Source organism: Solea senegalensis, linkage group LG5 (genome assembly GCF_019176455.1).
Source record: "Solea senegalensis isolate Sse05_10M linkage group LG5, IFAPA_SoseM_1, whole genome shotgun sequence".
Taxonomy (NCBI): domain Eukaryota; kingdom Metazoa; phylum Chordata; class Actinopteri; order Pleuronectiformes; family Soleidae; genus Solea; species Solea senegalensis.
Genome location: NC_058025.1, coordinates 9,536,214 through 9,554,646, shown reverse-complemented (window position 1 = coordinate 9,554,646; position 18,433 = coordinate 9,536,214). Strand labels below are relative to the sequence as shown.

The 18,433-nt window shown below is 41.6% G+C and overlaps 1 protein-coding gene across 1 annotated transcript; it reads left to right on the top strand.

Moving 5' to 3' along the window:
- Positions 1–795: 795 nt before the first annotated feature.
- Positions 796–8,968, top strand: fem1c (fem-1 homolog c). Its single transcript, XM_044026861.1, has 6 exons — positions 796–2,109; positions 4,842–5,011; positions 5,101–5,289; positions 5,507–6,018; positions 6,280–6,456; positions 6,913–8,968. Exons 1-6 carry the CDS (start codon positions 1,566–1,568, stop codon positions 7,175–7,177), a joined length of 1,857 nt encoding a protein of 618 aa, XP_043882796.1. The 5' UTR covers positions 796–1,565; the 3' UTR covers positions 7,178–8,968.
- The last annotated feature ends 9,465 nt before the right edge of the window (positions 8,969–18,433 follow it).

Here is an 18,433-nt window from a genome sequence, read left to right as displayed (position 1 = left end):
AATCTCATCTTCTCATCATCATGCAGTCCAAAACTGCAAAGTGTTTCAAAGTTCTCCCCAGAGAGTTGTTGTTCTTTTTCTAATGATATCTAGCAGGTTGTACATTGAGAGGTGCCCTTCTAATAATAAAGTCTTCAGCAAAGCAGTTCAAGTCGTTCTTCTAAAAAAAAGTTTCGATGGCTTATATTCTTACACATAGACCAGTTGCATGAAGACATTACCAAACTACCAAGATAATGATTCTTCTCAATGCTGAAAATGCATACAAGGGAAAAACACGGAAGGTCAGCTACTGTAGTTCAATAAAGAAGATTCAAGAATGTTATTGCCGTTCTCTTTTGAATCTACCACATTCAAATAAAGTATGTTTAAATAATGTCTCTGGAAGTCCACAGACCATCTGGGTGTTTTCTCATGACTTTCAGATAACTATATCCCAATCGCAATGCCGCCTTGAAAAGACAGGGACATCAATTAATTGTTAGGTTCACATAAAACAACTGCAGTGGGGACCAAGTTGGTCATGAAACAGAAATTAATTAAAGTTAACAAAAGGAGCAAGTCTATAATTATATATGAGCAGAGAATGAGAAAGCTGTGTACAGTCTTCCCCTTCTCAGTGAAGTGAGGACAACCTCGTCCCTTCTCTTTAAGTTCATTGAAAGCCAATCAAAGAAACTGGACCTTTAATAGTTTCGCTGTATTCTAATTGGCTGCACGGCGTCTCAGCTGCTCCCTGATTGGTTGCACACAAGTCAATCATTCGCTGTAGTTGAGAAAAAAGACACTGCGTTGCGTTTGCGATTTGACAGAACTTGAGTCGTGATCACCAGGCTGAGCCGTGGGTGGATACAGCCTTCCCTATTTACCTTCCTCCTGGCTGGGATGACAGTCGTGTCAGCGCTCTGAGCGGCCTCACCGACGCTTGCCGGAGGCTATCTTTCCCGGGGTAACGTGTCTCGTTTGTTGCTCGGCGTGTGTGTGGAGGGAATACGCCGTGGATATCGGGGATATCCCCACAACTGCTAAGCCAACGTCGTTGTCCCACGCTAGCTAAGCTAGCAGGCAGCCACACGCCAAACGGGTGGGGGTGGATATCTACATTTCGGCCCCAGGGAAAGTGAATATAAATAACGTCTCAGGAGTGAACTGTGGAACAATGACAGCCGTGGAAAGGATGTGTATTGGGGAAGAGGCTCTTGAAGGAGAAGTGTCCACCGAGGAGTATCTATCGCCGGGCAACTAAAGAGGTGTGAAGTGGTTCAGCTAAACGGAGCTAGTTAGCTTTAAGTGATCAAGGAAGTTGACTAGCCACATTAGCTAGCTCGGCGACAGATGCGTTACCGGACTAAAGGTCGCCTCAAACGCTACGATTTTAAGTGAAGTGTCCACACTACAGACTGACGGTGACGATTAATGAAATGAGATGAAATTAAGAACATCGTAATTCACCGTTGACTCAAAGTGGAAACGCAAGCGTTAGCTAAGAAGTGTGAGCTTGTAAACAAAGGGATCCCGAGCTCCACCTGTCTCACGAAGTATTGTCTGTCCACTAATTTACTGACATGGATTTGAAGACGGCAGTGTTTAACGCAGCCAGGGACGGTAAGCTCCGGCTGCTCCAAAAACTCTTGGAGAACAAAGATGGACATGAGGTAACAAAACTGATGGGCGAGAAGACAAACGGGGCCACGCCGCTGCTGATGGCCGCCCGTTACGGCCACCTGGAACTGGTGGAGTATCTGCTGGAGTGCTGCTGCGCCCCTGTTGAGGTCGGTGGGTCCGTGAACTTTGACGGGGAGACCATCGAGGGAGCGCCACCTCTCTGGGCCGCCTCTGCGGCGGGTCACCTGAAGGTTGTACAGTCCCTGCTGGGCCACGGAGCCTCAGTCAACAGCACGACGCTGACAAACTCAACGCCCCTGAGGGCAGCCTGCTTTGACGGTCACCTGGACATCGTGAGGTACCTGGTGGAGCACAAAGCTGACCTGGAGGTAGCCAACAGACATGGTCACACGTGTCTCATGATTTCGTGCTACAAGGGACACAAGGAGATTGCACAGTATCTGCTGGAGAAAGGTGCAGATGTCAACAGGAAAAGTGTTAAAGGTGAGTGAGTACTTGGCTACACTTGGGGGCAATTACCAACACACCAATGGCACTCAGTGTTCTCCGACATCCACATGATCTCTGACCATGAGATAAGATCAGCTGGTGATCTGTAGCAACATGTCTGTGGGTCATCCAGGTCATAATCATCTTCAGGAGTCGGCAGGCAACCAAACTTCCTTGAGTTCAGTGAAAGTCTTGAACTCAACTCAAGCAAGTCCAATTACCTACAGCTTATTACTGAAGATGTTACTCATTATTATTTATTTTTTGTCATGAGATTAGAAAAAGGTTTAACATATCACAGCAAATTGTTTTCCTACTGTGAGATAATTCAAACATTAGGATTATATTGTATACCACCATACCTCCTACATCACAGATGTTTACACACACAGAAATGTACATTTGGATTTAATCTGGAAAATTTTATGCTGTTGACCCATTTGTGTTACTTTCCATTCAAAATGACTCGTCATAACATGAACATCTGGTTTCACAATAGAAAGTTGTGAAGCATATTATGTCATCTTGGATTTGTAGTGGGTGTGTTTTGAAAAATCACATTTTCCCCTCAGATAGTTCCCGAAGAAGCTCTGCCCACATCAAGTTGGTTTTACAAAACTAAATAACACTTCAAAACTGCATGCCGTCAATGAGCAACAGATCACACACTTAATGAGCCCATTCATTCAAGTGTTGCTGCTGTGGTTACCTTCATTTGTTTGTTACAGTGGAATTAAGGTCACTTTTGAACCTTAGTCCACTTTTCTTCTGAGAATCCAATTTTACTTTAATTGGTCAATTTCACCAGTATCCAAAACACTAGAGTTTAGACGATAACCAGTAAAAGAGCAAGGGGCAGGTGCACAAGCCAGTGCAAGTTCTTTTCCAGCAGGTTTAAGAGAATTGTGATTTGATTAATTTAGAAAAGTAGCCTTGCAATTGGTGCTAATCCTATAACAGCTGAACAAGCAGATTTGCAATATTGGATATGAAAAATAACAGTGGACATTATTTTGAATAAGGAAGATAAACAAGCCTGGCCTCTTCAACCACAGCTGCTCACTTGCCTCCGGATAAACCAACAACCAAACAACTATTCAATTTCTTACGGTCAACTATAATCTATTACTGTGGTACCTCAGTTCCCTTGTGCAAAAAGAAGCCTAAATTCTACTTAGAGGCTAGAAGTATCAATCCTAATCCCTAGATCTGAGAAGTATTTTCCACAGTTCTGGAATTAATTTTCTTAGTTTTGTAAATGTATTAATAATCCAGACAAATGAAGCTGAAGACATTAAACGTCCCCTCAGAAAACCTGTATTGACAAAGAGAGTGTGTGTGCATGCGCGTGTGTGTGTACACATATTTGAACTGTATTGTGTTATCTAAGTGTTATGTGTTGTATCATAAGTGTGCTATGTTTTTAACAACACAACAAAAAAGTTTTAGACCACATCCATGCTTTTTTAAATTAACAGGTTATGTAAGTTTTCAGCTTCTTAAATGTGAATATTTGTCTGATTTATTTGTTCCATGTCACTAATGCTGTGTTTTCGTCATAGTACAGTTTGGTTTGGTATAGTGTGGTACTGTTTACTTTTCAGATTAAAAAATATCCGCAATAATTTGCATTCATACTACCCAACCTACAAACATAATATTATGTGACCGTTCACCACACTGATGTACATGCTCGTGTAAACATTAAGCTGATTATATCCTTTGCAGTTGTTTGCTTGATGATGAATGATGAGTTGACGATAAAGTCAGAGCAGGGATTTCTGCAATTGAAAGTATAAGTGTTAATGTAGCCTTTCTTTTCCAATTGATGGTGAAGTCCTGTCTCAATAATCAGGAAGTGAATGTGCATAATCACATCATTGTTTCCGAGAAAACTGTTTTTGCCTGAACAGATTAAACAGAACTTCCAAGGTTTTCAAACGAAAATGGAGCCAACAGCAATTTTAAACATTTTTGAGGATCTGAAGTGCTAGAGTAATGTGGACATCAGGTGTATCTGGATCAGAATTGATGTGTTTTTAAATGAAAACGGGCAGCATATAGTGTTTTGTGTTGTGTAGATGAGGGATTTTTTTCCCCCCTTAACCAGATATAAACTATCAGTTTGCTCCCAGAACAGTATGTTCCTCAGGACAATGGCACAAAAGCAGCCAACGCATGCTTGGTATTTTACCTCCAAGCTGTTGCATTCATTAAACGAATGACATACACCTTGGATTACAGTCCTACACAGTACGTTCTTCACCTTTTTGTCGAGTTGCACACACAAAACACAGACTACATGCGAAGTAAACATGTTTTCAATTCACAAATCATTTTAAAGCTTTATCACACTACACAAGCCCCCGTCTACAGTAGCTGTGCTGATTTTAGATTCACCAGGTTTGTGAGAACATGATTTGCACACAAGTGGCTCTTTGGGTTCAGAGTTATTCTGTATCAGCTGATCTGGTCAAAGTAAAGAGGGTAATAAATAGTTGCTAGTGTAACTCTTCTGAGTTTCCTTTGCATGTCGTCTGCTTGTTTATTCAAGGAACACTTGTGGCTGTAATGTTTCCAGAATTGCCAAGAGTAATTTTTTTACGAATGCACTTGTCTCTCAATTCTTATCTGTGGGGTGTTCCTGCCTTCTTTGTCCCCTCATTAAATATAAATAACATGATCTGTTCCTTTTTTTTTTTTTTGCACATTATCTCTGTTCACAGGCAACACTGCGCTCCATGACTGTGCAGAGTCGGGCAGTCTTGAGATCATGCGGATGTTGCTTCAGTATGGAGCTTCCATGGAGCAGGATGGCTACGGCATGACGCCCCTTCTTTCCGCCAGCGTCACAGGCCACACTAACATTGTAGACTACCTGACAACGCACCAACAGGTCAGGCTTTTTGTCACCTACTAGTCAGTTTGTCTGCAAATATATGAGTGGCATGTAAGTATGAAAAAATGATGTTCATTACTCTGCAGACAAGCCACAAGGAGCGCATTGACGCCCTGGAGCTCTTGGGGGCCACATTTGTTGACAAAAAGAGAGATTTGCTTGGAGCTTTGAAATACTGGAAGAGAGCCATGGACCTCAGATACATCGACAGTAACAACGTTGTCTATAAACCTGAACCAAAGCAGCTGATCATGGCCTACGACTATGCCAGGGAGGTGAGTCTGGCTTTTCATGTCCCTCATTCTTGTTGTGTTGTAAAGCTCCTGAAAAGGTTTGCTTGCTGCCATAATCCAACAGACAGACTCAACATAGTTAATGCTCTTAGGCACTGTGCAGGTAAAGTCTGTGTCCAGTTTTGGAGAGACATGCAGCTGATTTGTTTATTGCTGTGTAGATATGTAAAACCTGGCCAAATTTCTATCTTTTTACCAGGTCACAAATGGAGAAGAGCTGGACGGGTTGATTTCTGATCCAGATGAGATGCGGATGCAGGCTTTGCTTATCAGAGAGAGAATCCTTGGCCCACAACATCCAGATACATCTTACTACATCCGTTACCGAGGTGCTGTCTATGCCGACTCTGGGAACTTTGAGCGCTGCATCAATCTCTGGAAGTATGCCCTGGACATGCAGCAAAGCAACCTGGATCCCCTCAGTCCCATGACCGCCTCCAGCCTGCTGTCATTTGCCGAGCTCTTCTCCTTCATGCTGCAGGACAGGGCCAAGGGACTGCTTGGGACATCTGTGTCATTTGAGGACTTGATGGGAATCCTGTCCAAGAGTGTGTTGGAGATTGAGCGGGCAGTCAAGCAAAATGGACCAATACCTCCTGACCCTGCACAACTCAGCAAGGCGCTGTCAATCATCCTGCACCTCATTTGCCTATTAGAGAAGGTGTCTTGTACTGCAGAGCAGGACCATTTCAAGAAGGAAACAATCTATAGGTGTGTTTTTAGCCTACTTGGTTACATGAATTTGTTCTAGTGAGAGTATAACCATTTTTTATTGCCACAGGCCTTGTCGAAATGTGTTAATGAGTCTTGTGTATAAATGATTTCCTCATAAATTCTCTCGTAGTTTGATCAAAATTGAAGCCCTGAGCCAGTTTAAAAACTGTCTCACCCTTGCACAGTGCTGCTTCCATGATGTTTGCGGTTCACTGTGATCTTTCTCGATCAAAAGCTGACACCTTTCCATGTCCTCAGATTCCTGAAGCTTCAGCCATGCGGCAAGAATGGCTACAGTCCACTACACCTGGCGGTCGATCGCAACACCACTTGTGTGGGCCGCTATCCTGTCTGCAAGTTCCCCTCCCTCACAGTCGCTTCCATCCTTCTTGAGTGTGGGGCAGATGTTAACAGCAGAGATGAAGATGACAACAGGTCTGTCCACTGACTTTTTTAATTTTGACCCACATTTACAAACAACAATTGATCACTGACTAACTTCTTTAAAAGTGATTTTAATCTTTTTTTTGTTTGTTTGTTTTTGCTTCATATGACAATATGAGTAATTTTGGTTGGTGGTCAAAAGACGAAATTTAAGAACGTCAACATTTCTAGGTTTTGGAAACAGCGATCCACATCTTTTTTTAAACCTAGTCTGGTCGTTTCTGGACCTACTTCTTTATTGGAGAAAATAACAGATTAAGTTGTTATGAAAATAATCGTTAGTTGTAGCCCTAATATATTAAGTTCTTCGTTGTATCCCAAGAATTCAAATGAATGCAAGAAAAAAATAAAAAGTATGCTCTAATAAAGTCCACACAGATCAGTCTATTAGGAGGCTTACTGTATGTGTTGTGACGTATAAACCTCCTTATTATCTCCACCCAACAGCCCCCTCCACATAGCTGCATCAAACGGTCACCCTGACATCATGAACCTGCTGATTTCCTGTGGGACTCACTTCGACAGCACCAACGCCTTCCAGCAAACGGCCTGTGACCTTCTAGACGAGAAGGAGCTGGCCAGGAATGTCATCCAGCCAATAAACCACACCACTCTGCAGTGCCTCGCCGCCAGGGCCATCGTCAAGCATGGCCTCAACTACCGGGGTAACATTCCCGAGAAACTCGAGGCCTTTGTCTTGCTCCACAGATAATGATCATGAAGGAGTACACAGTAATCTGACAGGTGAAAAGAGGTGATTTGTGATTACGTTGAGTGCATTGGATGAACATTTAAGGTTCAACACCTGATCTATTTGATGTTTGACGATCTGAGAGACCCAATTTTTGGTATTCAATGTTTGCAAATCAGAACTATTTGGAGAGAATGAACTTGACCATCCATGTGCACAAAATGTCCTCCTTCAACCAGGACAATGAAGAAAACAATTGGGAGTAAATGGAGGATTGAGTGACCATTTTCGTCCTCCCTTTGCCGTTTTGTGCAGCCACAGCTCTGACCACTCGCAGCCCGACCTGTGAGGATGTATTAAAGTGGATTGCAACATGGGACAGACGCAGTTGTATCTCTGGGTGAACTGTGCAAAGGGTTTATGTATTTTTGCTTCAGAAAACATGGATATCTTTTTGCATATTCCACAATGCTATTTATTGAATGAAACTTGAGAGATTTTTCTCCATGCTGGCTTTAATTCAGCCTCAACTTTGCCTGTTTTCTCTCTTCACAAAGCAAGGATTGAGGTGTTTCTACATATGCTGGGACTTCAGGTTATGTTTTTTTTTTTTTCTTTTGTCCCATCACTGTTGCCATCAGTCATGGACCCTTCCGCAGTCATCATATTTTTATTTTATTTTTGTTCTTTAACAATGCATTTAGTCATTGTCGTGCAACTCGGATATCTGCCAAGTGAAGTGGATTCAAGATCCATTTGTTGTTCCACCTTCAGTGTATATCAAAGCTTTATGAGAAGGGTTAATGTGTGTGAACACCATAAGTGCTTTATTCTTCCTATGCACAGGCTAGGCTGTTGGAAAGAGTGACTGTTGTATTTTGTGCCGGCACTTGTCTGTGCAATATCGCTCATGAGTTTTTGTGTTTACCTCATCGCTGCCGTTTTCTCCAGCATCTCCCTGCTCTACTCGCAGAAGGTGGAGATATAAAAACGATTGTTTTAAGAGTGAATGAGTTTGAGCAATTGTGTCTGTATGTGTGAACAAATGATTGAGTGCTTCATGGATTGTTCCTTGTATGCAGAGTGTTTTTTTTTTGTTTTTTTTGTTTTTTGTTTTTTTTTAGCTTACACAAACTGTTGAGGACAGGAGTTGGGTGAAGTGGCACTCGTGTAGATTCCATAGTGCACGACTGCCACTGAACACCGCAGCGGCCAAAGCCTAACTGTCAACAACCGCTGGAGTGTGCAGGCTTGTACACAGAAGTGACCTCTTCACGGTCATATGTGGCCAACCTTTAGATGCCATCATTCTCCAATGATTCTGATCTAAAAGAAAAATTTGGGTTGGTTACCAACATCGGCTCATGTTCAGCAGCACTATAATTGACTCACCAGGCAGTCATTGCAGAAAACTTTTCACGAGAACTCCTAGACTTCAAACTAGACAGAGCTAGGCCATTTTGGCTTATTTTGTACAAACCGTCATCCAATTGTACGAGAACTAGAAAGACACGAATGAGTGGGAGGGCGTTTCGAGACGTACAAAATAGTAAAGCTTTGTGGATTACCTTGTTTGCACATTAGCTTTAGACGTGTGGGTTGAAAAAAGGGCTTTTCATAATACACAGGATTTCATATTATCATTAGTTTAACCTGAAAGTTTAAAACCAGACATGGAAAATGTGTGAGGACTCCCAGGGCAACTTGATATGAATCTGCACTTTACTTCAGCGGAGTTTAAGATTTGATATGGCATTAATCAAGATCATGTCTTAATAACTAGTTTCACAATAAACCCATGTTGCACTTGTAGCCTTGTCCAAATGTCTTTCTTTCCCCCCCTCATTCTGTGTGGGGACTTTTGCTCATGTGTGGAAAGCCGTGTGTAGGTGTCCTTTCACGTTTTAGAATGAAAGACTGAAATTGGATGTGTCATATCCTGCAGTGGATTGCTTTTCTTAGAGGGAGGAATTGGTTTAAATCGTGACCTGTTTTTTTTTTCCAGCGTGAACTCCGTCGCATAACCAGTGTTGATATATTATTGAGAATACCGTGCAGTACATACTGCATTTGTTCAGAAGCCCCTGCTGCTTGTCCTGCAGAGTCACTGAGTGGTGGACTCCTTCCAGGTATTTGAACTGACAACAGAACCAAACAATTTTTTTTCACTCGTGGTTGCAATACAGGGACGGAAACCTGTTCTTGTGTTGTTTCAGAGGTTCTGATAAAGTGGTTAAAATGTATTTATTTTCATTCGTTTTTGTCAACAATTGTTAGTTTACAGTGAAACCTGGTCTTGTTTAACAGAAACCATGTGACATTACGCATATGCTGTGTCCTGTGTTCATCTGTAAATGGGCTCTGCCAAGCAATACTATCAGCACTGTGTTTACAGCACAGCGCAACGGGGTCAAGTAGTGTTTATCCGGTGGATATCAACTGGGATTTTTGAGCAGCTTCTCACTTCTAAAACTTTTCCTCGACAAATCTGTGTTTTCACTTAAACACCAACCCGTTAGCAGGCGTCTTGCTTTACTAGTGCGATGTGTCTGTTCTGCCTTGATATAAAATTAATCATTTCCTGTGTACAGTGAAGGAATGGTACCAGGCATGTGCCAAGACACATGGACAAGCCATACTTGCCTGCGGTAAAAGACTTCTTCATAGCCATGCATGGGCTAAAGTCGGACAGTAAAAGTAAGGTAAGAAAGAAATCTGACTGACTTAGGTTGGCACCTGACTTTTACCCCAGCAACACCAGCAGCTTTAGATTTAGTTTGTTAGTAAGAATGTTTTTTAGGGAATTCTTAGCTGATATTCATTCACTGTCTACCTTTTTTTTTTTTTTGAGGGTCGTGGGGCCAATCCAAGCCGACAATACCATTGCAGGGCCAACACACAGGTAAACAACCACATTAACATCTGGGGTCAGTTTCGAGTGTCCAATTAACATCTGCATGGTTTTGAAGCAAACAGGAGAACCCAGAGAAAACCTATACACAGGGGGAGAACAAGTCTACACAGATTGAACCGGAACAAATTCTCCTATCAGGTATTTAGATTACAACCATTAAGAAACAAAATAATGTGTTATTGGCTGCATTATATAAAAGTCATGAATAGTCATAAATGGAAGTGTTTTTTTGTTTGTTTGTTTATTTTTAAGTGTCCATTAATTTAAATGCTAAAATTTCCACCCACTCTCACTGTGAGGATCTCCACACCTGTTTCATCCCCACTTTAAGCAGCAGTCGTTCTCAGAATGTCACACCTATCCTGAATGTTCTCTGATGAGTCACTGCCTGTGGAGAGTGGGTATTTCTGAATGAGTCACGATCATTGGAGGTATCTGCGTACACTGGCCAGCTGGGGCAGAAAGGAGAGCAGGTTTGGGTAGATATTTTTCAGTCCTTTTTGTGACCTATATACAAGGTCACAAAATTTGTTCATCTGTGTGCAGTTTACTTTCCAACCGGTGCATTAGCATTTATTCAGCCGTTTCACTCCTGACAATATTGGTAGGCGACATGAGAAAATTAACCTGGACAGAAAGGAAGAAGGAGATTAAAACAAATCTGTGTGTTGCTGGGCATGTTTTCAACAAACAAGTTTATTTGGTTTCCTGGCAGGGCCACTGCGAGCGAGGAGTGCCACTGAACCGTGCCGTTTTGCTTCATCACAACCCCACCCTGGATTACCCGCTAAAAATAACACCGATATAGTGAGGTCAAAGAAGACACATGGTTATTTATTTTTGCCTAGTGTGAGGATTGACGTACAAGTGGCAACCATGTCGGTAGGAGAATCAAATCCACTTCTCACTAACTTAAATTCTTCCTGGCCTGGTTTGTCAGCTGGGTTGCTGTGAACTCGGTTAACCTAGATATCCTCCAGCAGGAATGTTAGCATCTCTCATTGAAGATAATTGTGATGTGTACAGCATGGGTCTGAGCACCTGGAACGAGTCAAGTCTTGCCTCAGCACAGTGTAAAAACATGTGTTCATGCAGAGCAGCCCCGCTTACCCTGGCTGCTGGAGGTTAACAGCGCAGCCAGCTTTGTGTCCAATTAGATATTGAGATGAGTGACGCACAAAGTTGAGGGCGGGAGTAAAGCTCATATGAGTTGCCTTTTGAAAACACTCTGTTCTGGGAGTGTGTCAATATAAAAGCCAGATCATCTCGAAAAATCTTTGCATCTCGTCACCTTTGCAGGGACAGGGTGTAGTGCCACAGATGGTTGCCCGTGAGTAATTCTTTGTCATTATGTTTCTGTATGGACACGTTACTGTGGAGAGGCAGGAAGTCATACAAACACAAAATTAAAGGCTTCAATAATCTCAGAGGTTTGGTTTGTGATCCTCTTTAACACTGTTTTTGAAGCCTGTCTTAAAGCGAAGCATTATCAACACTGCTGGCACAGCACTGAGCATGCACTGTGCACCTAACACCTTTTCCTCTTACACTCTTTCAAGCTATAGAAATTAATATTTATATCAAGGTAATGGACCACTGAATGCACAGAAGAATCAAACTCCTGTGATTCCACGCTGCTTTCCCACATCATCAAACTAGACTTTACCTCACCGTTGGACAGTCTGTTCAAACTGGAAACTGAAGTTTGTAAACCACTCACTCGACCACACCAAAGTCCTTTAAAGAACTCTTTTTTTTTTTTATCTTGCAGTGACACGGGAGCTGCCGATCGACTGCTACATTGTTTGGTAAGTTTATGTCACTTTGGTAAATCTGTACTAAGAATTTCAAAGACCAACATCTCAAATAACACATTTGAGCTTGCTGATATGGAGAGCAGTGGATCAACAACTCCTCTGTGCTGTGGCTGTCTAACTGCAGGATAAAATGACAAATATATTGTTAAGATACTGAAGACTTACAGCAGGTGTGGATTTTATTAGGCAAGCCTTTTATTGCCTTGTTGTTAGTAAGAGGGCCTCGGCAACATGCTCGGTGAAATTAGTGTTGATAATGTCTCGTACAACCACACTTCAAAAAATCTGAACTGTCCCTTTAGAACATTACTGACATCCTAATGTGGCTATTTAACAAGTTGTCCTCCCTTCTGTGTTACAAACATAACCATGAAAGAGAGACCCACTGAATCCCCCATTCCTTGGAATTAAATTGATTTATATGTACACATGCACAATAATAACAACTGTTTTTGTAAAGACCCAGAGTTTTTTTTATTACCTAAAACATCATAAGTTACAACTTTTTCCAGAGCTGAGAAGAGCAGAGTCGATTAACATGGTACACCTCTATATACACAGTATGTCGTTTATGTTTAAAGTGCTCACCACTTTAAGCACTGCAATCAATGACATTCAATGTTGATTGAAGGCGTTTCATCTGATGATTTATAATATTTTCTTTATTTGGGGGTTTACACATCTCTGTAAATCAGTACAGGACAGTCCTTTTGTGTCCAGAGGTGAAATATAATTTTGTATTATTTCCTCTTGGGCAGTCTTGTGTCGCCTCTAAGCTCAGGTGCTCTACCAGAGTCCTGGGAACCTCAGGGTTCTGTGCTGCATCTTAGCTGTTCCTTAAACTGTGCTCTTCAGGACAGAGCTGCTCAGATGTTCTTCCTGGAATGTGTTGGAGCCCCTCACCTAGTCTGGGGTTTACAGCTGAGGTTCCTGTACACTATTCCAGCCACGTAGTTATGGAGCATCTTACACCCTGCTGTGATGTGCTGCACTGTCTCAGGGGCAACACCTGAGGTGCTGTCTGGTGTGATAGATCCCAGCCTCTTCCTAGATCCTAGCCATTTTTTTCAATTTGAAGGTGGAACATACCATGTAGGGGCTTGTCCTTACATGTTTGCCCCTCTGTCTCCTCCTCTCCACTGGGTTTCAGCTGCCTGAGGCATTCACTTAGCAGGACATCATTAGGGACCCATCTTCCTGATGTATTCTTGGATGTTAGTTGCTGTGGCTTTGACACTCACTAGCCCTCTGCCTTTTTCCTTCCACTCAGTGTACAACCTCAGTGTGCTGGACTTAGGTTGAAACCCTCCATGCACGGTTTCATTGCCTTGATGTTAACGGCCTCTATCTCTTCGTGTGGCCAGCAGGGTGTTTTATTACCAGCAGGGCATAGGTATTGATGGCTTGGATCCTGTTCCAACCATTCAGTTGAGTCTTGAGGACCTGTCTTACTCAGTGTAGGTATTTGGTCGTGGTAGCTCCCCTTGTGGCCTCTGCTATGTTGCCTTCAAATAGTTTCTTCTTCCCTTCATTTGCCTTTTTTTTATATAATTCGGCTGTTTATCAAGTCTCTCTTACTCTATTTCCGAACTGTTGAACCTGAGCTGTCCCTCAAGTATGCTAATTTCTGATCCTGTCCATCCTGGTCTCTCCCAATGAAAATCAGCTCTGCCAGCACCAGCTCTGCCTCCAGTCTTTCAGACAGTGTCTCTGTCTCCAAGCCATCCATCATAGCATCACATCTTGTAGACCCCCCCTTTCACTTTTGCTGCTATCCATTATACATAAATAAATATATATATCTTGGTTGCACTGACAGCTTAGCCTACTTTAGCCTTGTCTATATTTAGGGCTGAATAATACCCTGTTGGAGAGCTGTCCTACATTAAGCGAGCTCTTCTATCTTTGAATACCTGCAGGTAACCTCGCCTCATTTACCTCCCATTACTTCCTTTTACCCATCCATCCGTCTGTCTCCACGTGTCACTCAATCCATTTCACTTCATGTCAGTGAGCCATGTGCAACAATGCTGGGACATGTACCCAAGAGCAGAAACAAAGTGGGAAATGTTGAATAACAAATTAGGTCTATTGTCTCTCTCTTTTTTTTTTCCTCATCCTGCTCCACTTGATCCGTGGCTGTCATTCTTCCACCTCCTCACTCTTCTCTGTCGTCTTCTCTGTGTGTTTCTCACCACAGGAGCAGGAAAAAGCTCCTAATTTGCTCACGACTCATCATGCAGCTTATTCATTCTCATTTTCCTTCAATTTGCACTTTTACATTGTCTTATCCAGCACTGAAAATAAAGTACTGTACAATTTAGTGCGATATTAAATATTGATACTGCATAGTGTTTGTTAATTAGATAAATTAATTATTTATATTCTGTTTATTGCACAGTAAAAAGATAATATACACTCACTGATCACTTTATTAGATACACCTGTTTAACTGCTTGTGAGGAAACCAGAGTAAGAAAGAACTGTGATTTCAGTGGCATGGTTGCTGGTGCGAGATGGGTTGGTCTGAGTGTTTTTAAAAAAAACTGCTGATCAACAAGGATTTTCAATATTTTGCAGGAACAACATGAAAGCGCGGTTTCATTCTGCCTTATACCAACAGCTGGTTAAAATTACCAAAACTTAACTTTGGTTACAGCTGTTTGCATCTGGCCCTTTACAAGCTTTGCATATTTATGTGATCTTTGGCTACACATGGTTTTGTTTTTAGAGATTTCACAAGTTAGGACATGACAGTAGTGGTTTATTTCACCTTCACACTGGCTTTTCCAAATCTCCAGGTTTGACTATCTGGAAATATCATTACAGATATCTAATCAAAACCACAGTTTCAGATATCTGTAATTCTGTTTTTACTAGTCAAAATGACATCACTTTTGCCAATCATGTGTATGGGGTTTGTCATTATAGATATATATATATATATATATACACACACAGTTATCCGCAACTGAATTATAGATATCTCTACTTTCAGTTCAGATATCTACATCATTATGACTAGTCATAATTCAAGCTTGAGATACAACCTCATTCTGACTATCTGAAGCTTAATTCAAGATCTAAAAAGGACAATGTAGATATTCTCAATGGAGGATAATTAAAGATATCTTGAACATGAATTGTGACTGGTCAGTATGACGTTGTATCTATCTAAAAGTGGATCTAGAGATATCTACAATCTAGTTGTGGATATCTATAATGACAAAGCCCACATGAATTGCAAAAACTACATAATTCGGAGTAGTAAAATGAATTGCAGATATCTGTATCTGTATCTTTTGATTAGTAAGAATGATGTTGCAGATATCCGTAGTGAATATCCTGTCTACTGATGAAATGTTCAAACCACTTACCATAAGTGTTCTCACATCTTCCTCATCACATCCTTTAAACCTGACATTTTTGATCCTATCTCAAACAAACCACACCCCTACCTCCCTTTTGATCTGAAGTGTTGAACCTGTTGCCTGCTCTTTACTGTGGACAACACCCCAGCACAGCAGGGGCAATAAATCTGTCACCACATGTCATTTTTCTTAGTTTTCTCCTCACTTTGATACTCTGACGTTTTGTCGCCGTAGATGAGAGAAACATGGGAGAAACACCTGCTGGATTTAAAATAAGATGCCCGGTGACTGAGATAGTGGTGTTTAGAGAACGTGACTGATTACATAAGAGCCCCTGCAGCTAAAATAGATCGGCAGGGTATTAACATGGGGATCACTGTGGACTGAATCTGATACGGGTCTGGACAGAACACCACAGCCTCTGCCTTGCTCTCACTCTCTCTCTCTCTCTCTTGCTTTCTGTCTCACACAAACACACACAAATACACACATAACATACACTCCCCGATTGGACCTGGGGGGCCACTGCTAATTGTGTGCGTGTGTCATAAACACTGACCTGTTAGGACCAGTAGTCCTTGTGGAGACCAAAACCTGGTCCTAATGACGCAGAAACTGATTACGTTTAGGGGGTTGGATTTGAATTGTGGTCATTTTAAGGTTAGGGATTAACGGGTTTTGCTTAAAGTTGGGGATAATTCTTTGTTAAGGCCATTTAAATGAATGGAAGTCAATGCAGTGTCCTAAGAAGAATATGTGTGCAAACCAGTGTGTGTGTGTACCTGGTATTCCCTATGTTGTGGGGACCTAATATTATGAGGACCTGTCAAGTCCCCATAATGTAAATTATGCAGATTAAGATTAGGGTCAGGGTTAGTGGCCAGTAGTCGTTATGATTAAGGTTAGAGTAAGTCTCCAGGAAATGAATGCAAGTCAATGCAATGTCCTCTGAAGTCATGGAAACCAGTGGTGTGTGTGTGTGTGTGTGTGTGTGTGTGTGGGCACACTGGCACCCAGACTTTCCACTTTCAGTCAGCTGTCCAAACAGTCATAAAAATAGAGGGAGAATTAACTGGCATGGCAGTGATTAAACCAACACATATACAAATTGCCATACACACACGCAAACAGCAACAAACACATGCAGATCAAATTTTAATTGTGGATTTGGGATTCACTTGATATATTGGTAAGTTAATATCTGGAACATGATGCCAACTGGTGCAATATTACCATTTTCCTGCGCACAGTGCTGATTTAGCCTGTCAGCTCTACTGATTCTCTTTGTGTTTCTCAGTAAAGCAGTGTTTAAATCATGTGTCCCTCGACATCATTCACTTCTTTTATGTCATGACAGATGGAGACATGGGGCGAAAAGCAGGGTACACCCTGGACAGGTTGCCCGAGACAAACAACCATCCACTCTTTAACACCTAAGCCTTAAAATGTCAGTCTGGACTTTTTTTTAACCATAAAAACCATAAAACCATAAAAGGTCCAGAAGATGTCCATTTTTCCAGAATAACTTTTGATATCTGGCAGTTATTTACAATTTATTGCATGTTAAAATAGTTTATTAACAATTTAAAATGAAGAAAAACAAAAAAGTTTTAACTTAAAAAAAAACCCACTTTAGTTTCGATCAACACCAGATTTTTCGTGCTAATTTTTCGTGCTAATTTTGAAATTTGAACAGTATAACACATACAATTTTGTCACTTTTTTTAAAAAGATTACTGTAATAACCACACATTGGCTTTGATGAGCAACTTCTCAGTTTTCAGAAACCGTCCGAATTTTTTCGATAGCACAAACCGCTGCGTAATTATGGTAATGAAAAGTGCAAATGAGTCGTCTGCAATAGACTCGGTGTTAAAGGATTAACCTCTGCGTGTTTTTGGACAGTGAGGGGAAGCCAGAGAGCCCAGAGAACATGCAGGCCCTGGTTCCGACCGGGTCGCGAACCCAGGTCTTTTTGCTGCATGACAAATATAAACCTCCAATGCAAACACCACTCTCTTGCCTGAGTTGATCTCTTTCATATGCCGAGATAGTTTTCGTAGCAATGAATGCCAATTTAAGATCGTATCGCCATGCTATGCTCCACTCGAGATACTTAAAAATAAAGAAGAGTCCTGTTCTCATGCTCTGTATCTACGTGAGGCGTCTAGAGTAACAGTGGGCAGCTGATACTGCTCGCAGTCCAGACATGAGCTGAAGTGGTTGACCTGTAACTTAAGCGGCATCCTGCTTTAAGTCAATGACAGTTGGCTGCAGCGGCAGTGTCCATCTTACACACAGATTAATCAGGAATGTGTTACTGTAAAATCCGGAGATCAGATGCAGTTCACTTACAGTGCAACATTTAATATTGAGCCAAAGTTTGCATAAAGCTGTGGACGCTGGTGTTTTTTTTTCCATGTGAAAACAGACTTATGATGAGTCCTGAAAGCATCTGAACTGACACATTTAAAGAGAAATGCCATCATAATTATTATTTCAGAGAAATGTGTTGATCGTTATTTATTCTTGATCTGGTTCGTGTTCTTCTCTGAGTATGTGGGAGCCAAAACTGCAGCACGACAACCAATGTGTGTGAATACCAGTTGCAGCTTTTTGTTAAAGCATCGCGAAATCTCTTTTCTCTTCTCCTCTCAAGTGTCTTTATTGGCATGAACAAAAAATGCTGCTGCTGCCAAAGCATTTCACAGTTACATTTTACACATCCCTAATTATACACTGAATTTTACATTACGTATTACATTTTTCACACTCTCACCGAACACTTTAATATTAGGCACAACTGCTCATAAAATACACTATATGGACAGTATGTATTTGGCTACACCTGTTAAGTGTTGAATTCCGGTGTCACAATCAGGGTTCTAGGCCCCTTATCTCCAATGAAGGACAATCTGAATGCTTCTGCATACCAAGACATTTTGGTAGAGGGGAGCTCTTTATAAAGACATGGTTTGACAGGTTTGGTGTAGAAGAACTTAACTGGCCCGGCCTTCTCGTTTAACATCAGTGCCTGACCTCATACATGCACCACAGAATGAATGGACACATCCAAGTGTGGAAGCTGTTGTAGCTTCAAAAGGGGGAACAACTCCATATTACAGTACATTTGATTATTTCATTATAGTCCCTGTGTATGTGATAGTCAGGCATC

Bases quoted from the DNA above. Each gene is read 5' to 3' on its own strand.
- fem1c (XM_044026861.1), top strand. From the start codon at position 1,566: ATGGATTTGAAGACGGCAGTGTTTAACGCAGCCAGGGACGGTAAGCTC. The intron at 6,019-6,279 runs GTGTGTTTTTAG...CCATGTCCTCAG, and splicing joins AAGAAGGAAACAATCTATAG to ATTCCTGAAGCTTCAGCCAT. The intron at 6,457-6,912 runs GTCTGTCCACTG...TCCACCCAACAG, and splicing joins AGAGATGAAGATGACAACAG to CCCCCTCCACATAGCTGCAT.